Genomic DNA, 27,281 nt, shown 5'->3' with positions numbered 1-27,281 from the left:
CCCGGAAGATTAAAGGCAATATATGATGGCAAGAATGAGAATTAGACCACAGGAAGTGGTCTTACAACAAAGTAACCACCATCAAAAAAAAAAAATGCAAACAACAGAGTGAAGAACGCTGAAAATCGTGAGAGAAAAAAATACCTTTTAAATTTTGGGAAGGTCTTAATATAGCACTTTGGGACAGTATAGATAATTCACAATTCAACAGAAGCTGTCAAACTAATAGCTCACGTTCATCGACACAATAAGAAATTTGCTATATAAAGAAATAAAAGCGGAAGGAAAGTATGCGGGCAAACAGACGCAGTCCCCGTCCGGTGTTTTGAGAAGCACCCTTCACAGGTAACCTCGATCACGTGACCCGGACCGGGCTGCTCATGACGTCACGCCGGCTCTGCCTCGTTCTGGTCAGCTGATGCTCGCGACCCGGAGGACTCAGAGACAGCAGCACTCCGTTTCAACTGTTTAAACTCAGTAAGTTACATTGTTTTTGCCGAAATAATCGTATTCTCACTTGATAGCCGGATTGAAACGTCCTGTGAGTTGTGTTCGGAAGAGAAGAGCGTGTTTCCTCTCAGCTTTTCGGAATGCGTTGTTCAGTATTTACGTTATCAGAGGTAACAACCTGTCGGTGATAATTAGCATTAGCGCTTAAACTCTCTCTTACTGCTGTTTGCGTTTTCAAGTCTAAGTTTAAGTTTGAACATTATAAGGGTCCCCTTCCATCTGTTACAATAAAACACCGACGTGTATAAAGTGCCACTTTGCCCTGCTACTTGTTGACGCCTAAGCTTGGGTTGACAGTTACACTAATGTCCTCTGTCGGGCTCGTTGATAAGCCGGTGTCTGTCTTTACCCCTGCTTTCAGTTCAACAATAAAATACGACTTTGTTTTATCGCCGAGTAATTTACGCTAGGTATTTAGTACGCAATAACTGTGAAAAAAGGACTCCGAAACTTTGACTGCTCACCATTTAGCAAAGCAGCTAATATACTGCAAACATAATCTCTATGTGTGAACGGCATCTCCGTATGGCATTAAGTTGTGGGGGTAAAACAGTGTAACGTAAAAACAGATCAAATGTAAGATAAAAGTGAAAGCATGTAAACGTTTATTAAAGTAAAAAGAAATGAATAAATAATGCATCTAACAGCGCAGTAGAAAAAAGTGTTATGATGTAGGGTCATACATTTTTTTTTACTAATTTTTCACAGTATAAATTTAACTGTATAGCTACTGTTTAGATCTTAGGACGGGGATTTTTTTTTGAGTGAGGATGATCACATTTGAGGGGTCTATAGGATTAAAAACCTTTGTTGTATGCTGTGGTATTTTGCTGATAGGCTGGACAGCCGTACCTTCAACAGTTTGCTGCGGGTTTGTGAGATGATATATAATTCTATTCTATTTTATTCTATTGCAGTCACTCAACCTGGTTAGAATGCCCTTCCACAGGAGTTCACATTATTAATATGATGTCTCACGTCTGTTTTTGAAAGACGTTGCGTTGGTCCACTGCACTGATACCTGATGTTGCTGGGACGGCTGTATGTAGTTGTACAGGAGAATGGAAAAAAGAGCAGGATGCAGAGAGACAGCTGAAAGAGTATCTGCATCTTGATAATTCCCCAAGGTGCTGCATTATTCAGCACGTGTGGAATTACCCGTGAAACAAAGGCTACTTACGTCCCGTTTTAAAAGTTGTAAAATGGACCTTGCAAGAATATTTAATGGCTTTTTGTGTTCTATTGATTTTCTTTTGTGTCTTAACGTACCACAAAGTGCCTCTGTGTTGGTAATGTTTAGTATGGAGAGTCACATGGTGCAGCTTAATCCATAATCCGCTCCCTGTGAGTAGAGTTCATCGTACAATCATTCTTAATGAATAGTATACTTCTTTCAGTGAAGGACTGCTTTGAAGAATGGCTGCAATTTACAGTTCCCTCCTTTGATTGGACCACATGCATTTCACTGAGAAGATTTGCTCTAGGAGAGCACATTCCATGCAGTTGTAGCGGTAGGTCCAGGGAAACAAAAGTTCATTGGGTTATTCCGTGTAATCGCTGAATGCTCCTGTGTGTTTCCCTCATTCTTCTGAGATAACATGTGCTGATTCTCTCAGCTGTTTAGAGCATCACATGCCATGTGAATGGTGAAATGGCAAAGCAGCGTAAAATTCTTTGCATGCCCTCTGGGCACAGGATTATGGAATCTTTCCTAAGGCATTTTTTTGGATTGTCTTATTGTTCATGAGCAGTCATTAGTTTAAGATGGACAATGCATAATGCTCTTGGTGTTATGAAATGAGAAATAAGCTTTGCATTGAGTAAAAATAGGACTGACCAATTAATCAGAATTTATTTGCTATTATGATTTTTAGCTTTCAAACGATCTAGAAAACAAGACATTGGGGATATAATTATTAATATTAATTTTGTGCCACATTCCTTTTTTATTGTATATTTCCTTTCCTTTAAAGCAGTGTGATTTGGGTCTGACCTTAATGCTTAGTAGTTGGTGTATTACAACATAGTTGGACTTATTTTAGGCTGGTTATATCTATCCCGCTTTATGTGTAATTATTATTAATATATACATGCATGTGTTTGTATTTATATATACATAATAAACATACACAGTGTACACACAAATTATGTAAACAAAAACATTAATTTTAGATGCGATTAATCATATGATAACAACAATAATAATAACTGCACTAATAAGTACATTATAAGTTATATTTAAAAGATAGAACACTGTATAAAATATAATTGAGCTTCCTTAGTTTGCAGTTGGTTTTTCATAGCTTTTGATCTGTAATCCAAAAGCAAGCTTCTTGTATAACACTGCTGTCAGATAACCATTACATTTTAAAACCTTGAAAACAGAACATTCATATGATTCTCATGACTTGTAAACTACCAGCCATGACGAATGAAGCTCAGCTCACTGTCACAGAGCATTTATCGGTGGCATTGTCATCTTGCTGGACTGTGAGCATAACAGAATTTGCACAGAATCCGTAAACTGATCGAATTGGTGAAGTTAAAAATGCTGACGTGCTGTTTAAAGGGCGGCCTTCCTTCCTTTCGGTTGAACAATCAACGTGGCTACTGTACTTGGCGTCAAACAGAAATATTGCTGTTTATTTGAATCCTTTTGTATTTATATTGTTATCATTTGTGTTTTCTTCCCCTTCCACAGACATTCTCCCCTTAGTGCATTGGGTAGAGAGCAGTGCATTATGGGGGAGCTGTTTCGCAGTGAGGAGATGACCCTGGCCCAGCTCTTTCTCCAGTCTGAGTCTGCCTACTGCTGTGTCAGCGAACTGGGGGAGATTGGCATGGTGCAGTTCAGAGATGTAAGTGTAGGCCACGTCATAATTTACTGGATCTTTATTCCTGGAACGTTCACTGTTCATTGTAAAACTTATTCCAAACAACAGAGGGTGGGGCTTCATTCATAGTGACTCATGACAGTGACACTGATGTAACTGTCAACAAATGTCAGCGTAACTGAAGGAAAAAGCATCAAACCATATACACATTCAGACTTTCTTGTGTAGGCACGTTCAGTGTCTATAATAAAATGGTTAGTAAAAAGATACTTTAGGTAAGCATTTGATGCCTTATTTAAAGATCCAGTATTAGTGCTACATTTATGTTCATTTTCATATCATGTTTGTTCTGTTTTAGCTGCACTCTAAGAGCTTGCACTACTCAGTTTTTTGGTTATGAAAATGCCACTACCTCAAATGCTTCAAGACCAGACATGTACAGTGGTGTTGTAATTCCTTCCTTTAATGCAGTCCCTGCAGCACTGACGATTATGTGGTAGTACAGATGTGTTGCACATAGGATTTTGAGCATTGCTTTACCGTGCAAACTTGATTTTTACTGCTGCTGGCACTGGAAAAATAGAGAGTAAGGAATATTCCAGTGTGAGACTAAGTTCAGATGGATTGAATCAGGGAAGATTGAAATGGCTATCAGGTACACAACAGTGCAGCTTCTCGACTGGCAGAGAGCACTCGGAGCAAAAATTAGATTTTAATTATGATTCTACTCATTCCTGCAGGTTCTGTGCTAATAATGCGAGTCTTGCTTATTAAAATGAAAGAGAACTCACTCGTGCGCTCTCTGTGTCCACAGCTCACTAAGGACGGTGAGGGTTTTTAGAGGGGGCCTTTTAAAAATGATTAAGCTAGTTTGCAAATGTGATATTGACATTGTTTAATAACAGTTTAATAAACATGAAGTCAATAGCCTATTAAGTGGCTTACGTTGCCTCACTATAACACTTCTGCCTGACTTTGCTCTATTTCATCAACGAAAAGTAACTGTAACAGCTCAGACACTGCACATCTCTAAAGGCAAACACAGCAGTCATAAAAATAGTTTAAACAAATCTAAGTCATGATAGACATAAAGACAGCCACTTAATTAATTCACAAAGGAATTTAGCTGTTCGAATGAATCATTTAAATGAATGATTTAAGGATAAAATCAGTGTCTTGCCTCCACCTGCTGGTGGATAAAGTTTCATTTTTATAATTTTTATAATTTTAGTTAAGCCATTTAATATTTCTAATATTTCTAAATGTTATATTTAAAACATTAATATTAAGATTAATTTATGAGTTTAATTGCACTCATTTCCCCTCTGAGCCTCATTGAATGTCAGAATATGTACCTATAAGCCACTTTTGTGTTCTTCTAAATGCCATTACAATGGTAAAAAGTATATTGATTTTCATTGTGCTATTGATTGTCATTAATGTATTTGTTCTTATTTTATTATTTATTTGTCTTTTTTAGTCAAATTTAATTCTGAGAGCATGTGATTCTTGGGTGGGGAGGGGCGTGGTCATAGTTTTGTCTCTACAGCTAAAAAAAAATCTTAAAGGAAACACTGCACAAACACTGTGACCTCGTATGGGAAGTGAATGTGAAACATTGCTCAAAGTGATCTAAGAGCACTTTCTCAATCTTGAACCCTCATCTAGCTATTCACAGTGTTGTTTTTATTTCATTGTTCTGTTGTTAATGACGTCTTTGCAGTTTCTCCTTACGCCCGGGGGGGTGAATGTGTCTTTTATGTCTTTAAAAGAATGGTAATTGTATATTTATAGGTCAGTGACCTTTTCTCTTTCTATGAATTGCAGTTGAATCCCGATGTCAACGTTTTCCAAAGGAAGTTTGTAAATGAAGTCCGTCGGTGTGAGGAGATGGACCGCAAACTAAGTGAGTTATTGAGTGAGCATTGCTGACGTAGTCAGCTGAAAATCATTGCTGACACAGCATCATGGGTTCTGGTTCAATTCAGTGGAAAGATGTTCTAAGAACACTCTGTTTCTCTCCCTTTCTGTTTTCTCTGCTTGATCATGTTTTTTCTTTTTCTTTTCAAGGATTTGTTGAGAAGGAAATCAAAAAGGCCAATATACCTGTTGTAGATACAGGGGAGAATCCAGAGGTCCCTTTTCCACGAGACATGATTGATTTGGAGGTATAAAAACTTTCATGGAGAACTCAAAATAAGGCTGAAAATGAGAATGAGAGGAAAAAGAGCACATAATTAAAACATTAAAATCGCTTAGTTTAGAAGCATTATGAGCTGCCTACAGAGGCACTGTATCAAGGGATGATGAAAGGTTTGTTCCTACATTTTAAAGCAGAATTGTATGCTTTATTGAGAAGGCAATTCATAATACACTCATAATAGCACAGTGCTAAAACAGAGATGGTGCATGAGGAAAGAGGTTGTTGATTATTAGTCTGTTGATTGAAGTCTTTTGTTGCTTTACATAAATGCGTCTGCTGAATGATTAAATGTTAATGTGAACTATTCCTATGTCATTTAATGCTGAACATTTTGAATAATTAGAATAGTTTAGTAAATTAGAATAGTTTATTATGTTTAAACATAAATATACAATTCATGTTCTGTTAAACTTTCTATGCATCAAAGCATCTTGAAAAAAATATGTAATTGCTTCCATCTAAAATATTAAGCACAACATTGATAATAACAGAAAATGTTTCTTAAGGACCAAATCAGCATATTAGAATGATTTTTGAAGGTTCATGTGATTCTGAAGAGAGGAGTAATGACTTCTAAACAATTCATCTTTGCCATTACAGAATAAACAAACAAACATTTAAATTAAATAATTTCTGGTTTGATTATCTTGCCTTTATTTGTGGTTATTAGAGACAAGTTCGAGAGTACTTAAGCTCCTCTTTTCTCTTTTTGTAGGCCACCTTTGAAAAGCTGGAGAATGAGCTGAAGGAGATCAACACCAACCAGGAAGCCCTGAAGAAAAACTTCCTGGAGCTGACTGAGCTTAAGCACATCCTCAGACGAACACAGCAGTTCTTTGATGAGGTCTGTAATACCTCAGCTCTTACAAAACCCAAAGCCTTTAGAGTTTCCTGTGGTATTTGCTGAGGCATTTTACACGGTACATGATAGGCTGCAAGCTTTGCTTGCAGTCTTGCAGTCTTAGTTGTCTTCTTCCATGTCACACACTCTTACGCTCTGAAGAGGCGGTGTGAAACGTGCTTGTGCAGCCACAGTAATATCTGCAGCTACTTCAGCTTGAACAAAAACAAGAATAGGGTGATTTACTCTTATGTTGTTCATTATTAAAGTGATGCCTAATGAAGCCATAAAATACTACAATAAGTCTTAGCTAGTCCGCTTCAGACATTCTGCTAACTATAAGTAACTTTTTAACTACATATCAACTACATGTCAATTAATCTTTGTTAATTTGTGACTGCATGTCTACTAACTCTCAGAGTAGACTGTTAGGGTAGGTTTAGTGTTAGTAGAATAAGTTGACATATAGTTGCAAATTTTCTGATAGTCGACTTATTGCATGTTGTCAACCCATCCAAAGCTTTATAATCCAAAGCAAGATATTAAACAGACAGTCTTCTAAGACTGTAATGAATGCTAGCTGATATGTAGTTGCAAAATTTCTTACTGTTAGTAGAATATCTAAAGTGTTACGTAAACCTCTCCTCAGCATTGTTCTTTGACCAAGTTAAAAGTTAAATACTATTTCAGTGGTTGTGAGTTAAATCACCTTGGATTGGTCGATGGCATGTAACATTTAAGAAATCTACTGAAAACTGCTTACTGTGGTGCCGCTTTCTGTGTTGTTTTTCATGATGCCAAGTTCTGCTTCTTTTCCATTTAGCCTGAACTGGGAACTCGCTGTTCCCCTTTTACCGTGTAAAATGGCCTTTCTTAGATGTCATCCAGTGGTTGTATTTGAATACAACCATCAGATCAAAATAAATGAGACCATCGAGTAGTCAAATCAACAGACGCTCTAACACAAACAGAGGAACCATGTTTTTCCCCATGTCTTTGATAATGTTCAAGCTGACAAAGACAGATGCATGTCTAACAGATTGACAGGCCATTCTCTGAATTCCTGGGCACATCTCAGCCGCTGGTGATGATGTCACACTGCCCTTCCCAAGACCAGTTCTGCAAGGTTTTCGACTCCTTATTCACACGTTTCTTGTCCCGTGATAATTAGCTACTACCAGGGTGTTTCCTTTCTATCCTTCAGCCTGTTGGAGATCTTTGACCATACATTTCTGTGCTTCCTGGACACTGATCTGAACTTTAACATTTTATTGTGATGTGTTCCTTTTTACGAGTTATAAAAGATCATTTGAGAGCAAGCAGTTAAGTTGTTAGCTGTCTTGTAATCATTCACTTTACACCTCCCTACTGGTCTCTTTAATAAACTGGTGGTGGTTGGTGTGAGGGGGTGTGGTTCAGTGATCAAAATCCCCAAAAATCTAAACAAATAAAATGTGTTGTTTCAGACTATTCAATGACCAATCCCTGTGCTAAAATACTAGTGCCCTTTAGCGAGGAACATCACCTAGTTTTTCCCATTTAATAACCTGTATTGTAATTTGCTTTGGGTAAAGGATGTCAGCTGATTGCTTATTGGTAAATATCAGCATTTACTCTAATAAATATTGTAAATAAATCCTTATTTTTAACAGTGATTTAATTGAAGACATAATTTAACCATACATTTGTCTTAAGTAGCAAAAATACATAAAGAAAGAAATAGAAATATTCTAGAAAGAAATACTTTACCTTAACATGTAGAGCTTTAAATCTAGTTTTCAAAATGTGAGCTTTGAACATCTATCAAAATTAAGTTAACTACAAAAACCTCGACACCTTAATTTTTTCTTTGTATCCAAAGGGCCCTTTATTTGTTAGAAAACAATTACCTGAAACAATATTATTAACACTACAATGATTTTTTTTTTTTTTTTTTTTTTAATTCAGATTATTTTACAGGAAGAGATGATTAAATCAAATTATTGTTCTCTTTTCCTTTTTTTTTAGATGGAAGACCCTGCACTTTTGGAAGAGTCGTCAACTCTGCTGGATCCGAATGAGGTCGGACGTGCTGCTCCTCTTAGGCTTGGGTGAGTATGACCTGTGGGACAGCTAAAACATGAATGCTTCACATTTACAGTAAATTACAGTAAAGCCTCAACTCATTCTTTTGAAATGCTTTCAGTGTATCATTTACCTCATAAACTGCATCAATTGGCATTCGCTATCACTGAAGCAGGCCTGCTTAAGCACAAGAAATTACATTTCTCTGTATGTGTGCATATGCTTGGATGAAACTTAGATGTTAATGGGGATTGCGCACTTCCTGATCTCCGTTTTTGATCTCCCTGCCTATTTTTTTTTTTCTTTGTCACAGCTCTAAAATGCAGAACAGATCTTTTAAATGTCTCTAAATGTAAGGGTATATGTGGCTTGTAAATGCTTCAAGTGTTTAGTGGGTAGTAATATGGTCACATTGTTCTGTACTGAGTTGTAAAAATCTGTACGTTGGGAAAGGTAGCTTTTGAATAAGCTCATGCTAGTAAAATTGAAGGATTTAACACACATTCTTATGTAACTGCAGCTAATGCCAGCGGGTTTGTCATTGATCTGTGATCAATAACCCTGGTATGCCTTTAATACTTAACACTTTTTCTATTTAGAGCATTGGTTGAAAGTTAAGGGATGAAAGTAAAGAGAATGAGTACATATCTTAAAATAATATAGTTATTGCATATATTAGGCAGATTAGTCATGATGAGAAACCTGACACAGTGGCCAGATGGTAGAGTAACAGATGTGCAGATTTTCACACGTGTTTGAGAGACCTGATGATGCATAAACTGTCTTTGTCTTTCACCACACAATAAATATAGTACTACAGTTTAATTTATTGTTAATTTATACAAACTCTACCTGAGATTTTAAAATGACCTTAGTTTAAAGTAATGGAGAAACAGGATTAACATAAACCCAAAGTTACAGTAACCGTAATATAGACCAGAAAGATCAATAAGATCAAAGTTTGGTGTAGTAGAATTACGAAAAAAATGTAATCTACATTTTTAGATCTTATTGGGTCATTCCACCTAAATTTAAAAATATACTGTGTATATATATATATATATATATATATATATATATATCAAATTTAAGTAGTAAAAATATAATGTTTTAAATCTCTTGAAGTGGCTCAAAGTATTGGTATTCCTGAAAATCAGTTTCATTGTTCAGATGTCTGCTGTTGTAGGATACTGATATAATTCCCTTTGGTGCCGGTTGCAGGTTTGTTGCAGGAGTGATTGGCAGAGAAAGGATTCCCACATTTGAGAGGATGCTGTGGAGAGTTTGTCGTGGAAATGTCTTCCTGCGACAGGCAGACATCGAAGACCCACTCGAGGACCCTGCCACAGTCAGTATTTCCTGTGAAAGAGGAAATTAATTACTTTAAAATAACTATATATATATTTAATTGGCACTTCATCTCATGTTGTTTTTCCCCCAATTTTTTCCAGGGAGACCATGTACACAAGTCTGTGTTCATCATTTTCTTCCAGGGAGACCAGCTGAAAAACAGAGTCAAGAAGATTTGTGAAGGGTAGGGCTGCTCAATATATTCATGAGCGTCTCATCAGTAAAGCCGGTTCTTTGATAAGCAGTATATCTCCATCATCTGTTTTCAAATGGAGGGACAGTTAATAATATTGCATAATATTGCATAATTTGTCACTGATCTGCAGCTCTGTGTATTATCTGCCGCACCATTTGAAAACAGGTGATGGACATTTACTGCTAATCAAATAACCACCTTTACTGACGAGAAAAGCATAATATACTGTGCGATACGCTACCTCAGTACACCTTTTTCTTTTGACCAAAACAATAGAAAATGATGTTTAAATGAGATTTTAAAAAACACAACATTGTTTTTCAGATTTTTGTAGACTTTGGATATTATTCTTTGCTCACCAAGGCTTGCTTGCTTTATTTATTCACTTAATCACTGTGCAAAAATATAGGAATATAGGAGTGTAATCTTGTGAAATGTTATTACAATTTCAAATATGTTAAAAAGCATACGTTTAACATTTCCTATGGTCAGTGTTCGAAATAGTTGTGCTTATATTTATAGAAACGATGGTACTTTTTAAGTATTCGGAAGAAAGGGCATTTATTTGAAATAGAAAGCTTTTGTAACATAATTTTCTTTGCCACTTTTGGTTAATATAATGCATTCTTGTGGAATAATATTGCTAATTTCTTTAGTACAAATCTATTCAGGGTATATTTTGATATACTGATATATTTGTAAGATTAATATATTTCATATTCATATAGGTTTCGTGCATCTCTTTACCCCTGTCCTGAGACCCCTCAAGAAAGGAAGGAAATGGCAGCTGGAGTCAACACTCGAATTGATGATCTCCAGATGGTAAGACACAAGTGCAATATGTGTGCACACACACACACACACACATTCTCTCACAAAGACTTAATTCTGCTTTTGAGCAACTATTATATACCTCTTTTAATTCTTTGGCCAAAATAAGTGGATGTAGACACAGTCTTTAAGTTATTCTTTTCCTTGTATGAGGTGAGTTGAAGCTAATGGATGCGTCCAGACCTGGTCTAGTTCTGTTAGGATCGTTCCGTTTGTTGCTTTGTTTGCTCTGTCCACAAATCTGAATTAGTTTTTAAATCCGGCCACACTGTTTGCACTGTCATTTTACAGATGATGAAATCTGATCTGCTTATTCAAGCGTTATCATCAATATCTGGTCCTTCTGCGTCATCTGCCACAATGTAAGCTCTGACACAATGGCAAGACCACCTGTTCACAGTCTGAACAAAGTCGATATGTCCTAATCTTTATGTGAGGTTGTGTCTCATCTGTTTCTTTCTGAGTGGTATGTGAACAATCGGTCCTAAATCTATATTATATGATATTTATGTCACAAATTATAAAATGATGATCATAAAATAAGTAAAAAAATAGCTTAGGTTTTGAACGGGAAAGCAAACAAACTCATGAACGCATGCTGCTGGTTTTGAAGTGATATGACTGAATAGGATTTGACAGTGTATCTGTAGATGGCATTTGCTTCATGAACTCCAGGTGGAATGGTGTAATGGAGTTGCATGACATAATGGGAGTGTGATCAGAAACTGTGCTGTACCAAAAACACATTACATTAGAGCAGGGTGAGTTTCACTATCAGTGAATTAAATAAATGAACAAATAAGGATTTTTAAATAATAGTATATTTAAAAAAAACAAAAACACTTCACTCTGGCTGTCGTGTAAATTACATTTGCATTTGGCAATGCTTTTAATCATAGCAACTTAAATTATACTGCTGTGTAAAAGGACCCTATATATTTCCTGTTGCCCACATAAGTTTTTTGCTCTTATGTCAATAAGATTGTTTCACATATCACAGTCTGGGCAGATCACGGTCACTGCAATATGTATTTCTTTTTGAACTTGAATAAATGTGAAAAAAATTGTTTTGCTTGTGGCGCCCCCTGCTGGTTGTATATATCCCTTTAAAAACCTCTTTATTAGACTTAAACTCTTATAACTCAGCAAAGCGGTTAGTGTCTGTCCTTTTTCTCATTTCCTTCTCTTGTTCTTTTTTTATTTCATCTCTTAATCTGAGATGAAACTACCAGATCTATAATAAAGTGCATTTGACTGAATTATCCACTAGCTGTGTCCTTGCTCAGTCAGTGTCTTGGTTTGTACTGCTAAGGGAATCTACCTAAGTGACTCATTAGGGGCTACCAGTAGACATAATGGGGGGACTGCTTGGATGGTGTTTCAGCTCTGGGTCTTTGAGAGAATCTCTCACAGTGCCTTATTTGGGAAGGAAAACTTTGGGTGAGTGTGTCCTCACACATTTACATAGTACCCATAGCTTCCCACCCACACAGATGCCCACACAGTTTAGACGTTCAGCACATGGCAGGGCAGTTTATCACTGCTGCTTAGTTTTTTTGTATCTAATTTCTGATACAACAGCTTATGTGAGGGCAGTGTTGCTTTGTCTACAGCGTTTATGAGGAAGCTGCTATTTGTTACCTCTACAAAAGCAGCACCTAGTGGTAAAAAAGGAATTCGCCTTTTCATTCAGACCATCACGAAAATACCAAGTGGTTGGACAATATGTTTATGTTTCATTATGAACATGAAATGGCTTGGGACTCATTTTAAAAACATCTCATTTCAATTATTCAGAGTATCTTTTGTGAAACAATATCTTCATACATGGTGCACTTTCAGATTTAAAACTTTGCAGGAGGTTTTCACTCACTTGGAGCTGTAGCACACTCCATGAAAGGTAGACAAACACCAGAAAACGTTTTTGAATGCTGTAAAAAAAAACACATGATCTGTGACCTTTACAGCATGTTCTATTGTAAAGACTGTAAATCTGTCCCTCACAGCCTCATTTTTATCTGTCTTAAATTCAGAATACCTGATTAAGTTTTGCAGCAAGATTTTGGGCCAGAAACTCATTATAACGTCACAATTGTGAGGTGCTTTTCACAGCAGTGGTCTCATAGTGAGAGTTCCTGTCTGTGCTTATTTACATGCTGACGGAGTTTGTTCTTCGTGTTCACCACACTTATTTGCTGATTCTTTCTTATCCCACTCCCTCTGAAAAGCCACATGCATATCCGTTTGCTCTCTGACTATTCAAAAGAAAGGAAGGAACATATCTAAGCACAAGAGCGCTGACAGGGCCAGGACTGAGTGTGTGCTCGAGTTCCATGTCACTGACTCACTTTGAGCTATTAGCGGGCCTGTTTGTCCCTGAGGTGAGAGAGAATGGTCACTATGCGTGTGTGTGTGTGTGTGTGCGCCTGTCAGGCAGGAATCATTAATGTCCCTGTGATCCTTGCACAGATTTTAAGAGAATTTGGTGCCCTTTAGTATACTACAATTGCCATGTTTGTTTATGTAGCTGTTTGAGCAAGATAGACGCTCACGTTATTCAGGAGTACATAAATCCTAGAGTGGGCGAGTTTGCCTGATTTGTCAGCATGGGTAGGTCTCTGTAAGTTTCCAGCATGGGTAAGCATGCAGGATATTCTAGCGTGGGCGAGTGTGTCTGATTTTAGAGGGGGTGGCTGCGTATGTTCCGCCCGTGTGAGCGAGAATGCACACTTGGACATTAGCGTTGCCACTCTATCTGTCTAACATGCCAACCAGATACTGGCATACTTCCCTGGCCACTCCTGAATGATTGAGAAATCCACCTTACTTAAATAGAAGCCATATTGGCTGTGTTCACACAACCAATGTTTGGGATTCACAAACATATTTACTAAAAGGTGTGGCTCTTGAATTTTCCTGTTTATACAGTAGCTGACAAAGGGTGCTTGAATACTTTTCAGTGAACGAATTGGTGTAGTTGAGAACCTATTTGTCGCTGTTCTTATATAATACTGCGTAATAGCTCTGAAGAACACCTGCAAATATTGTGGCATTGGCTAAATACCTCGGATGTGTTTGTCCTCTTCTAAAGGTTCCTCAAAAAGATTCACAAGCTCATGAGCAAAGGAACGAACTCCCTCACTGAACCCCAAATGTTTTTTGGTCATGATTCGAACTAAACTGAGAACCATTACTTTGTGCGCTTTGCCTGACTTAACATCAGCCATATAAAAGATATATTCACAACCGTTTTTCTCTGAAAAACATTCAGACATTTAAAGGATGTTGAACATTACTAGGTTTCCATGTCAGACTTGACACTTAACTGCAATCTGCTCCGAGTCAGGCCTCTCAGGTCGCTCTTTCAGCTGTAATCGTGACTGTATCATTTGTCCACTTTGGGATCTCATGTTACCTGTTTTGACCACTCCTCTTCCTCTCTGCTGTGTGTTCCAGGTGCTGAATCAGACAGAGGATCACAGGCAGCGTGTTTTGCAGGCGGCTGCCAAGACTGTCCGAGTATGGTTCATCAAGGTCCGGAAGATGAAAGCCATTTATCACACTCTGAACCTCTGCAACATCGATGTCACTCAGAAGTGTCTGATCGCCGAGATCTGGTGCCCTGTGTCTGATCTCGACTCCATTCAGTTTGCCCTGCGTCGGGGCACGGTGAGGACACACACTCTTGCATACACGTAGATTTATTGATGATTCGGTACTAAAATCTTAAGCCAGAGAAGGTTGGTACAATGTCTCATTCTTCAGGCTGGTACCTACTATAATTAAATCAAGCAAATCAAATCACAGCATAACTTTTTCCTCTTTATAATTCTATTTACTATGTAATGAGCGCATCACTGTTCAAATGATTCATCGTCGTAAGTATGATATCTGACCTCAAGTTAGCATCCTAAGTGTTACAATTGACCTTTGTCATTGTGACTTGAACTCTAATCAGGGCTCTACTAAAGATGTATTTAGACTAACTTGAGAAATAATATAGACATATTAGAACTGTTGTAGTTTATAGTTATTTTAAAGATCCCCAGCTTGATGGATGTTGTTGACATGTGACATATGTTCACAGGTTGTGGGACACTGTTGTAGGACATATTTAACAGACAGTAGAGTTTAGTTCATGTAATAGCCATGGATCATAATTTGCTGCTTGATATTGTTAGTTTTATCAGAGAGGAGGTCATTCTTATTCATTAAGCATTTTATTGAGGATAAAAAAAAGGATTAGAGTGCAAGATGAGGACTAAATACTTTTGGGTTTTATTCCCTGAAGTATGTTTTTAGGCCGAAAAAATTGTTCCTTTTACCCATCATCCCCAAGATATTTCATTTTTGTGACTGTTTATTAAACTGACCAGAATATATAACCTAGTTTGGCCACATCTACCCCTCACACTGAGAGAATTTCATGTGAATGTTCATTCAATATTGCCATAATTTTGCATAGTCTTCCTTTTTTATGAGTTGTTGTATGAAGCTTTCTTGGCCACTGTCAATAAGCACTGCTCTTTAATTGTGCTTTAATCATCAAATGCTGTCAAACCACTGTAGTCTCTTCTGTAACCTATATAATCTTTTAACTATGCACATCATAATGTTTTAGGATATCCATATTATGACAAAATATTTTATTAATAATAATAATAATAATAATAATAAATTAACCTGATCACATTTAATAAGACATTTAAGTTTAACTAAAACACGCATGTCGACTTTTATTCAATGAACAAATTCTACAAAGAACATTTTATATTCTTAAAGAATATCACTGAAGCTTAAGTGAAAGCACTCTTAAAAAAAAAAAAAAAAAGAAAAATTCCAAAAAACATAAACGTAAACCAACTGACACAACAAGGTAGAGACTCTGCCCTCTCGTGTTTTAATAGACATTTAATAGGTGAGCAAATATATATTATTTATTGTGCAAGTAATGTACAGGTGATTAGGTGATTGCATAGATAGAAAAGAGTTTTTGTTTCCGTGAGCATGATTTGTGATAATGACATCTTTCAAAGTTCCATGCTTCATCATTGAGTCATCGAGCTTCGCCTCTGTTATTGCTTTGAAAATGTGAAAACTTGCATATTATGCCTTTTAATCTATAAGCGTTTGGGCTGTTTGTCAAAAAAATCCCTTGCAGCGGACCCACCCTGCAACAGGCACCCCCCATATAAAAGATTCCGTCGCTATGATCATATCTGCAGAATCCAGTATTAACTGAACTCTAATTCATATATATTGATATATTAGTACATTTAAACATTTTCAGTGCGCATGTTTCCTTTTGAATAAAACACATCTTGATTACTTGCAGTTGTTTTGCAGTCGAATGTGTGTTTAATTAAGTAACAGACTGATTTATTTTAAGATTGTATGGGTTTGATCTGTATTTGATCTGCAGGTATTTAAAAAAGTCTTGAATTTGATTTCATGAGCTCCTGATGCAAGCTGCATTTCACTGGAGCTTTATTTAGTCCATTTTACAGTGGCATGTTGGACCACATATATTACCACCACACACGTGTTGTCTCTAAGGACTAGCCGATTTGTTCTTGTCATCACATACAATGACTCTCACTTTGTAAACATGGTTTTAGTTTCTATTATCCCAGGACACACAGACACATGCACACAGGGGACTGAGTGTTAGGAAGGAATGCCCAGATGCTTTTACATTGAGTCATGAGACCCTTCAGATCAAAGTTTGAATTTTCCCGTGGTCTAGAGCAGCTGAAACCTGATCGCTTCTCACAGCACCACAAGTGGACTCTGTCCATCATTTCTGCTGATGAGAAAACTGATAACACGATGGATGAGAACAGGAGAAGCCGTGGCAATCCATTCCCTCAGTTTTCAGAATGTTTGTGTTCAGTAAGAATGACTGTTTTGACTAAACACATGAACCAAACCTGTATAAGCATGTTCTCCACTATGTTATGATGGGTATTAGAGATTGTTTTTTTGCATAGTATTTATTTCCTGAACAGTGCTGGAGATCGTGGAATCTAGATAGCCAAAACTTACTCACAGCAGACAGTGTGATGCCTCTGTGAGGTCTGAGATGTCACACCATACTGCAGGATAGTAAGGGCAGAGCTGGTGTAATTCACGTAATCCCTGTGGTGAGAGGTTGTAGTGTAAGGGTCAGAGGTCACTGCAATGTTAACCTTGTAATAGTCACATCGTAAGAGGATTAACTGCTCACACAAATTCACCTTCTGTTCTTCTGTGTCTGCTTCTCAGAGTTAAAACAGGTTATGCATTCTTTATATAATGCTGGACTTACAGCCAGCAACCTACAGCTGAATTCCTACAGCCAATTTGTAAATCCATTTAAGGCATTGTTTGGTAACAAAAAAGCAGCATGCATCTTAATCTAAACTAGAAGTGTAATAGTGTTAAGTCCATGTAGGCAGTGTGTTGAAATGTTAAGGATTGTGCTTGCGTGCTAGTTCAAAGCCTGTCCTTACACATGGCATTCTTCCTCATGCCTTATTTAACTAGCAGCTATTAATATCAGCTGTCTTACACATTGCCTTCATACGCACTTGCACGCTGTGGACTCAATACTATAGTTCGGTTCTGAATATGAAGCATTTGTTTAAAATTTAAGCAAACTAGTGACACTATTTCCAAAGATAAATAAGCATTTCCATAAATGAAGTGTAGAGTTGCAATGCAGAGGAATTCATACAGCGCCACTGCTTACTGGGAAGCAAACTGGAGCATTTCTTTTCATGCATGACTGTTTGTGTTAAATTCCGCTCTATTTCATGTAGGAGAGAAGTGGATCTACTGTTCCCTCCATCCTAAACAGAATGCAGACCAAACAGACCCCGCCCACCTACAACAAAACCAATAAGTTCACCTCTGGCTTTCAGAGCATTGTTGATGCCTACGGCATTAGCAACTACCGGGAAATCAACCCAGGTAACCCTGAACTTTAATAGTTTTGTTCCAAAGTCCTCTGCAGTGACTAAAATGATTTACAGATCAATAGATCCTGTTGTGCTAACTTTTAATTTTATTAAAAACATTTTTTGGGTGTCTCAACATATTGTTTCTATTCATGTTTGCGCTCATATGTTCAGCTCCATACACCATCATCACCTTCCCCTTCCTGTTCGCGGTCATGTTCGGTGATCTGGGTCATGGTATACTCATGACCTGTGCTGCACTTTATTTGGTACTGCGAGAGAGCCGATTAATTGCTCAGAAAAACGACAGTGAGGTATTCATTCTCCCCTCCATTTATCCAATCTCATAATTATTGTTTGGTCATTTTGTTCAAATCAAATATTCATGTCATATAGTTTTATTTATGCATATGCATCCTGAACACAGAAAATCTAGATCCTAATTGTTTTTAAATAGTGTTATTTAGTATGAAATTGGTCATTTGTAATAAAGGCAAAGCTAAATGTGACAATTTATATTATGTATTTGTGTGATAACTGCTTTAAGTTTACTTTAAAAGTGATTGATGGTTTTATGTTAGTAAAACAGCATGGTGTGAAAAATGTTCAGTTTAGGCATAAATTATTGCATTTATTTGGTAATGGTGTTCTCTCTTTCTCTAGATGTTTAACATGATTTTTGCGGGCCGTTACATTATTCTCCTGATGGGAATATTTTCAGTGTATACTGGGATTATCTACAATGACTGTTTCTCCAAATCTCTCAATGTCTTTGGCTCGGGCTGGAGTGTCAGGCCCATGTTTGGAGAGAGAGGAGGCAACTGGACGTAAGTTGTTCATTCAAAACCATTGATGTTACATTGATTGTGTGCTGAAAGTTAATTACTGTTGTTTTTAATTGACTTCAGTGATCACTTTTAAAATAATCATTCAGATCAGATCTTCATGTGTGGTCATCAATTATTATATATTATTTTTAACACCCAATTTTCCATTAACTCATTCAGGCCGGCGACACTTAGGGATAATCACGTATTACAGCTGGACCCTGCTGTTGCAAAAGTGTTTACTGGACCCTATCCAGTCGGCATTGACCCAGTAAGCACCTAGTAAAACATCTAAACAGTTCTGTGGCAAAGATAGTCTAACTGCAGCCCTTTAAGAGCTGTTTCCTTTCTTTTCTTACAGATCTGGAACATTGCCACCAATAAACTGACCTTTCTGAACTCCTTCAAGATGAAGATGTCGATAATTCTAGGAGTCATCCACATGACGTTTGGAGTTACTCTCAGTCTTTTCAATCACCTGTACGTACTTGTCTGTTGAACACGCCACCTTTTTTTGAAAATAGGCTCATTCTCCAACTCCCGCAGAGTTCCATTCAGCCAATCTCCGGGTCTGGTGGTAGCACTTTTAGCTGTAGCTTAGCATTGATCATTGAGTCATTGAGCAGTACCTCGTCTAAAAATGACCAAAGAGACCTTTTTTAAACTTGATTCTTCTGTAGTTGTTTGTTTACTAAGACGGGAAAATGAAAAGTCACGATTTTCTAGGCTGATATGTGGCATAATAGTTAAGGAAGTTTCCTGCTGCTGCAGTGATATCACACAGTGCCTGAAAATAGCCAGAGCCTCTTGCTTGCACAGGGAGCATGTCTTGCAAGCTGGGGACTATTTTCCACAGGCGCTGTGTGATATCACTGAGCCTGCTGCGGCCAATGGTACGATAGCAAACTTCCTTTATTATTACGCCGGAAGAGCAGTGTAGTTCCTAGTCATTTCAGCCTAGTACACAAGGTAACTACAGAAGAGTAAAGTTTTAAATAGATATAGATCGGCTGAATGGATTTAAAAATGGTAAAAAAAATCATCTTTTTAACTCTGAAGGAGTTGGAGAATGAGTCTATATTCAAAAAAATTGCAGTGTTCCTTTTAATAGATCTGTTTAAATATTTAATGCTAATTTAAGTCTGTTTGTCTATGTGTGAAGGTACTTCAAAAAGCCTCTGAACATCTACCTGGGTTTTATTCCTGAGATCATCTTCATGGTCAGTCTGTTTGGCTACCTGGTGTTGCTCATCTTTTATAAGTGGTTGGCCTACGATGCCAAGAGCTCAAAAGAAGCCCCCAGTCTTCTAATAACCTTCATCAACATGTGCCTCTTCAGTTACAACGATCCCACCAACAAGCCATTTTACACGGGACAGGTACACACACCGATACCATGTGAATTCATCAATATATGTGGCAAACGAGACAACTTGACATTCAAAACTAATGATTCACTCTTTTTCTCTGTAGGTTGTAATTCAGTGTCTGCTAGTTATTACAGCTCTCGCCTGTGTACCGTGTATGCTCATAGTAAAGACACTAGTAATGCGCAGGCAGTACCTCTGGAGAAGGCATCTGGTACGGATAAAAAAGGGATTCCTACATTTCCAGTTTTTAAGCTTTTTTATTTTTAGATGGTGTTTTTTGTTTTCATCTTGTAATTTTAGTCATTGCTACAGCAGTAGTAAAATGGTTCAGAATATTTATTAACATCCACATGGATGTCTCTTAAGTATAATTATTAGGCTTGGTATAGTCATGGAAATTTCTATATTAATTATACACTTCTATTTTGCACTGTAATAAAATAGTAGTTGTTTCGACTTGAAATAACTTGTTACCCCGCTGCCTAAAAATTTGTAGTTGAGTCAAGTGAAATATTTTGTAACTTACAGTAACATTAAGTAGCATGTTACCTAATGTTAATGTAAGTGACAACTAAAATATTCAAAAAATAGTCTGTTATTTTATTAAAAATACTATTACAAATACAGCAAAACAAACATTGAAAAAGATTATGTAATTACAATAATAATATCATAGGAATAAATACAGACACGTGTGTGTGTGTGTATATGTATATTTAGATATTTATATTAAAATAAATGATTATATTCTGAACTTTTGCCAGTCTGTTTCAGAAGTCATTCTAATATGCTGTCTTTTATTTGTTAGATAGTGTGGGAACCCTGATAGATTATTTTATTATGGCTCAGATAAATCGTATACGTTACTTGTACGCACAACCATGACCTAGTGGGACTTTTTCTGCAGGGAACGCAGAACTTTGGAGGAATCCGTGTGGGTAACGGCCCCACAGAGGATGAAGCTGAGATCATCCAACATGACCAGCTCTCCCAAAACTTAGAAGAAGAATCGCCTGAGGTCAGAGAATTCTCTTTTTTTGAATCTGCCTGTTTGGTTTCCTCTCAACTAGCCTGCAGAATAATTAATAATGTTATTAATAAAATACTTTACCCATCTTTTGTACAGAATAGTCTTTTCTATATAGCCAGAGAATGACATGTGTTCTGCCAACCCCATTTATCTAGATGTTTGTTTGGGTCGGGTTTTCAGTCCGACAATCCATGTGATCATCTGTCAGTCTTGAGAATAACTTAACGCTTTATCATGAGAATAATTCAAGTGAATTTCTTTATAGTAGTCTATGTGAAACTTGTTTCCACCCACACGGTGACAAGTCACACCCAGGTACCAAAAACGGCTGCAGCTGGCAGTGGGGTCTCTCGCCTGCAGTGGGCATTCCTTTCTGTGACTCACTGGATCTGGGATCTGCATACCAGTGCTGGTCTAAACTGGGGCAGCCCCTTTTAAAAGCACTGTCTCTCCCCCCAACCACTGTATCCCATGACAACCAGCGGCAAAACACTAAACAAACACCCACCTGGCTAATTGGGTTTCTCCACACTGGAAATAAAATGGAGGCAGATAACCAGCATTATTTTGAGGTTTCAGATGCAGTCTTTTCAGTGCATTAGTGCCAAATAATCTTCCTCCTTCCATTCCAAACAGACCTGCCATTAGCAGCCATTACAATCTGTTTACTGGAGACTGAAGTCAAATCCCCGGGATTGTTTATCTCTCTCATTTTGGTGTTTTCAGTGACCCTATGAAGCATTTGGTCACTGAAGCTGCACTTAGAAATGTATCAGTTTACAAAAACCAAGTGGCATCTGCAAACAAATGATGCTAGATTTTGTAAATAGCATAAACTTTCTCAGCTACAGACGTGGACAAAATTGTTGGTACCCTTTGGTCAATGAAAGAAAAAGTCACAATGGTCACAGAAATAACTGTTATCTGACAAAAGTAATAATAAATAAAAATTCTATAAATATTAACCAATGAAAGTCAGACATTGTTTTTCAACCATGCTTCAACAGAATTATTAAAAAAAAATAAACTCATGAAACAGACCTGGACAAAAATGATGGTACCCCTAGAAAACACTGAAAATAATGTGACCAAAGGGACATGTTAATTCAAGGTGTGTCCACTAATTAGCATCACAGGTGTCTACAACCTTGTAATCAGCCATTGGGCCTATATATATGGCTCCAGGTAATCACTGTGTTGTTTGGTGATATGGTGTGTACCACACTCGACATGGACCAGAGGAAGCAAAGGAAAGAGTTGTCTCAAGAGATCAGAAAGAAAATTATAGACAAGCATGTTAAAGGTAAAGGCTATAAGACCATCTCCAAGCAACTAGATGTTCCTGTGACTACAGTTGCACATATTATTCAGAAGTTTAAGATCCATGGGACTGTAGCCAACCTCCTGGACGTGGCGCAGGGAGGAAAATTGATGACAAATCTAAGAGACGGATAATCCGAATGGTAACAAAAGAGCCTAGAAAGACTTCTAAAGAGATTCAAGGTGAACTTCATGCTCAAGGAACATCAGTGTCAGATCGCACCATCCGTCGTTGTTTGAGCCAAAGTGGACTACATGGGAGACGACCAAGGAGGACACCATTGTTGAAAACGAATCATAAAAAGCAAGACTGGAATATGCCAAACTACATGTTGACAAGCCACAAAGCTTCTGGGAGAATGTCCTGTGGACAGATGAGACAAAAATCGAAGTTTTTGCCAAGGCACATCAGCTGTATGTTCACAGACGAAAAAATGAAGCATATCAAGAAAAGAACACTGTCCCTACTGTGAAACAAACAGGAGGCTCTGTTATGTTCTGGGGCTGCTTTGCTGCGTCTGGCACAGGGTGTCTTGAATCTGTGCAGGGTACAATGAAATCTCAAGACTATCAAGGAATTCTAGAGAGAAATGTACTAGCCAGTGTCAGAAAGCTTGGTCTCAGTCGCAGGTCATGGGTCTTGCAACAGGACAATGACCCAAAACACACCGCTAAAAACACCCAAGAATGGCTAAGAGGAAAAAATTGGACTATTGTAAAGTGGCCTTCTATGAGCCCTGACCTCAATCCTATTGAGCATCTTTGGAAGGAGCTGAAACATGCAGTCTGGAAAAGGCACCCTTCAAACCGGACACAACTGGAGCAGTTTGCTCATGAGGAGTGGGCCAAAATACCTGCTGAGAGGTGCAGAAGTCTCATTGACAGTTACAGGAAGCGTTTGATTGCAGTGATTGCCTCAAAGGTTGCGCAACAAAATATTAAGTTAGGGGTACCATCATTTTTGTCCAGGTCTGTTTCATGAGTTTATTTTTTTAATAATTCTGTTGAAGCATGGTTGAAAAACAATGTCTGACTTTCATTGGTTAACATTTATAGAATTTTATTTATTATTACTTTTGTCAGATTAAAGTTATTTCTGTGACCATTGTGACTTTTTTTCTTTCATTGACCAAAGGGTACCAACAATTTTGTCCACGTCTGTATTTCTGCATTACTTTAAAATATGTTTACTAAAAATCACTGAGACCAGTTAGGCTGCATTCACACTGGAAGCTCTAGTGCTCAATTCTGATTTCTGCTCTGATTTTTTAAATTTTTGCTATATTTATGCACAAAGTTTTGTTTTTAATGTGACCGAAACAAAATCCGTAACAAATTCTCGTAACAAAATCCGCCCAATTAGACCCAACCTACTCTAATATCATTCTGGGGATAAATATTGCTTTAGTGGGGTCGCCTTAACCCACATAGGTGTGTAAAAGGAGTAAAAATGCATACAAATATTCTGTGGGGAAAACTGCGGGATTTGGTAAACACAGAGGACATAAAGTAAGTTATTATGTGTTTTAGTGGACGTGTGTTCTGATGCAGAAGCCAGCAAATTACACATCAATAATAGTAAAAATTAAAGACAAAAACATAAAAAAATTAAAGACACAGTTTGAAAACTGTGATTGGAGCCCTTTATGTTTTGCTCGTATATAGAGTTGTCGACTGTAATACTTAACGAGTACTGTACACTTCACTGTACTTTCACTTTATACAAATTGATAACTTTGGGTATGTACATTTTTTGAAGTGCCTCTAATAACCGCAGAATCAAGTTCCAATGTAACTTGCAAAACATACAGAAGATCAGATTACACATGGTTTCAATTTCTTGAGGATTTGGGCCACATTTGCCTTCAGTGTGAACGTAGTCTTAGACACATCATGTTACTCTTTTGACAAACAGAAAATGGCCAGACTGTTGTCCAAATCATGTTTTGTTTAGTGTGCTGTGCTTGTTTAAAATAAATGCCACTTGCTTTGTTATATTTTATTTAATGTGCTGTCATTCATGCATTTGTAGGTGTGGCTTAAACCTCTGAATACTTTTTAGGGCCACTGCATTTTGTTATGACTGACAATTAATGTGTTGGTCATTAGATCTTTACATTTCCTTTTAAAAGTGTATTTTTCCTCTCACTATCTTTTCGTCAGATTCTAACTCTGTCATTAACCCTGTTTTAACCCTGTGTGTCTGTCTGTGCATGTGTCTGATTACCTTTCAAGCAGACAGAGGAGGAAGTGGTAAGAGCAGACAGCCTTCTCAGATCTCTGAATAGATGTTTTTCAATTTGTTTTGTGTGTGTGTGTGTGTATGTGCGCCATCACCCCGTACAGTCCTCTTGCTCTACGGCTTGTGTGTGTGTGTGTGTGTTTGTGTGCTCCTGCGGGCTTCAGTATTGGGTAGTCTCCTGTAGTTGGTGTTCGATCCTTTTCCAGTACATCTAGATAAATGATTTTCTAGACACTCCTTTTCCTTTGTTTTAGCCACCATCATTACATGGGAATGATCCAGCGAGCCGTGCTGTGATTAGGATATATGTCCTGATGATCTGAAAAGCCCCACACTGTGATTCAGGGCGCCTAATCATGCTGTGATTGAGCTGGGAGTGGGATTAGATTTTTGTGTTTTCATTAGTCTGAACAGCTCTTATTGCTCTCTTTCTCTTTCTCTCCATTTAGTTTAATTTTGCAGACGTTGCAGTGCATCAAGCCATTCACACTATAGAGTACTGCTTAGGCTGCATCTCAAATACTGCCTCTTATCTACGGCTTTGGGCGTTGAGTCTGGCCCATGCGCGTAAGTAATGCACACACACGCATACTCATATTTATTGCATTGAAAATGCATGGACATTTGGTTAAGCTCAGTTCTACTTCGTAGAGTAGTTATTAAAGTCATTGTAATCTCTATTAAATAAATAAACACATGAATAAAATCCATCCTCTAATTATGAATGATTGCGAAAAGTAATGAAAATTCATGAACTGCGGCACTGTACTAATGTCAGTAGCTTTATACTTTAATTATACGGTTTGTAATTGAGTAATTGTTTATGAGATATTTCCCAAAGTGTTTGTTTTCTTCCAGAACTCTCTGAGGTCTTGTGGACAATGGTGATGCACATGGGTCTGGCTTCTAGGAATTTTGGTGGATTCTTTGCGCTGTCAATCATCTTTGCCTTCTTTGCTACACTGACAGTGTTTATTCTGTTGATCATGGAAGGGCTGTCTGCCTTCCTTCACGCTCTCAGATTGCATTGGTAATGGCACACATACAATGCTTGCCTTTATAAATTAAAACAGTTTTAAGAGCAATGGCTACCGTTGTATTGATTACTCTAAATAATTAATGGTATCCTTTACACACAAGATCTATGTATAGATCTGAACAAAAAAATGATAAGTGGTGCTAGACAATAAACTTATTTTATTTTATTTTAAACTCACAACTTCACTCACGTTGTTTCCCCGCTTATTGTCTGTAGGGTGGAGTTCCAGAATAAATTCTACACTGGACAGGGCTTCAAGTTCATGCCTTTTACGTTTGACAGCATCTTGGAGGGCAAGTTTGAAGACTAAACCACACCCACGTTCTCTCTGCCACACCTCCAAACCACAGGAGCCCATCAGATTGCTTGTGAGATTTCATGATTCTTGTGAACACTGTGACTTTAAGGCTCTAAATTTCTCAGGTGTTCTACATCAGGACATAAATGGAATAATTTGCAAGCAGGTAGATGTAATGTTAGATGTAGATGTTAGTTGAAGCTGAAAATAATCGGAGCTAGAACCGCGTAACATATTTGCAATGATTGCGTAACTTTGTAAAATTCTTGCAGCAGTATGTGTTGATGTGTAATAATACAAACTCAAGTGGTGTTTCCATACAACACGTATGAGTTCAAACAGCATGTTTTGTTCTCATAAGAGCCTCATAAATTTGTACTCTTCAATCAAGGCAAAATATCAATACAGTGTCCCTCCCATTATAGCATAGGTGGAGATTTTGTCTATATTTTTTTTTCCAGTCTCTTAAATTATTAGTTTGTTTTTTATGTATCTTTTATCCTTTATGTTGACACATTTATATAATAGTTCTTATGCAAAGGGACCTCATTTCAAATGCAGCAAAGAAAGCTTCACTTTAAGGTATTTCACAAGCTTCTGCCGAGAGAATCTCATCAAGCATATCTGAACAACAGATGCAGATAATCCCCCAGAATTATTACAGATCTATGCATTCCTAAGCAGGTAGAAAGTAATTGTTTTAGTTGACCTTGAATTGTGTCGCTGTCTTTTTTTTTGTTTGTGTGTTTTGCTATTGCAATTTAAATGCAAATGCACATCTAAACTGTTAATCTCTTGAATCTGCTGCAGTTCTCAGTTCTGGGTTTTTGATTGTTGTTTATGAATGAGTTTACGACATGAACATGCATTGGTTCCTGAAAAAAATGTGTTGGTTTGATAGATGTCAGAGGGAGTCTTGGAGAAATTAACTATACCAAGTAAAAGCAGTAAGTGAAGCTGAATGATTATGTCTGTTTTGTTTGTCAATAAAGAGTAAAGAGTGGATCTATAAAGCGTGTTTTTTTTTTTTTTCTCTGTCTCCCTCCTTTTTTTTTAAATACATATAAGAAAATACCAGTTTCCTGTTAATAATAAATAATGTCCATATGTGTATAATACAATTGATTTAATCATTATTAATAGCATTATTAATAATATATATAATATATAACACAATTATTAATTTTAATAAATGTTAAATGATTAAATGCTTTACAGTTTCCCCTTTCGATAAGCTAACATTTCACTTTTTCACACACAAAGAAGACGGTCCTCTCTGCTTCCACTTCACAACAGCCACACGAACAGAAACGTCTTAATCCCGTTGACCTAATTATCAATACATTTTATGAACATCTTATTGTGCTGTATAGGAATGCCTATGGTGT

General features: G+C 37.3%; 1 protein-coding gene across 7 annotated transcripts; it reads left to right on the top strand.

Annotated features, from left to right (window-relative positions):
- Positions 1-331: 331 nt before the first annotated feature.
- On the top strand, positions 332-26,906 carry atp6v0a1a (ATPase H+ transporting V0 subunit a1a). 7 transcript variants are annotated; one of them, XM_043234491.1, is made up of 23 exons: positions 332-477; positions 3,212-3,368; positions 5,172-5,250; positions 5,415-5,512; positions 6,263-6,391; positions 7,428-7,514; positions 8,396-8,478; positions 9,674-9,800; positions 9,904-9,986; positions 10,727-10,820; positions 14,286-14,498; positions 17,630-17,780; positions 17,942-18,081; positions 18,431-18,594; positions 18,775-18,865; positions 18,956-19,074; positions 19,757-19,973; positions 20,068-20,175; positions 20,872-20,982; positions 24,553-24,567; positions 25,006-25,123; positions 25,415-25,586; positions 25,812-26,906. In XM_043234491.1, the coding sequence occupies exons 2-23, from the start codon at positions 3,252-3,254 to the stop codon at positions 25,903-25,905; spliced, it is 2,610 nt and encodes an 869-aa protein (XP_043090426.1). In that variant the 5' UTR covers positions 332-477; positions 3,212-3,251; the 3' UTR covers positions 25,906-26,906. The 7 variants fall into 7 exon arrangements, with proteins under 7 accessions (XP_043090426.1, XP_043090408.1, XP_043090444.1 ...); XM_043234473.1 differs by having other exon boundaries at positions 24,550-24,567; XM_043234482.1 differs by lacking the exon at positions 332-477 and adding an exon at positions 2,006-2,021 and having other exon boundaries at positions 24,550-24,567.
- Positions 26,907-27,281: the final 375 nt, after the last annotated feature.

The sequence above is a fragment of the Puntigrus tetrazona genome, chromosome 3, assembly GCF_018831695.1.
Source record: "Puntigrus tetrazona isolate hp1 chromosome 3, ASM1883169v1, whole genome shotgun sequence".
NCBI classification, from domain to species: Eukaryota; Metazoa; Chordata; class Actinopteri; order Cypriniformes; family Cyprinidae; genus Puntigrus; species Puntigrus tetrazona.
The sequence above is the reverse complement of the archived record's forward strand: the minus strand, read 5'-3'. Positions and strand labels throughout refer to the sequence as shown.

Bases quoted from the DNA above. Each gene is read 5' to 3' on its own strand.
- atp6v0a1a (XM_043234473.1), top strand. From the start codon at position 3,252: ATGGGGGAGCTGTTTCGCAGTGAGGAGATGACCCTGGCCCAGCTCTTT. The intron at 10,821-14,285 runs GTAAGACACAAG...TGTGTGTTCCAG, and splicing joins GAATTGATGATCTCCAGATG to GTGCTGAATCAGACAGAGGA. The intron at 19,075-19,756 runs GTACGTACTTGT...CTATGTGTGAAG, and splicing joins CTCAGTCTTTTCAATCACCT to GTACTTCAAAAAGCCTCTGA.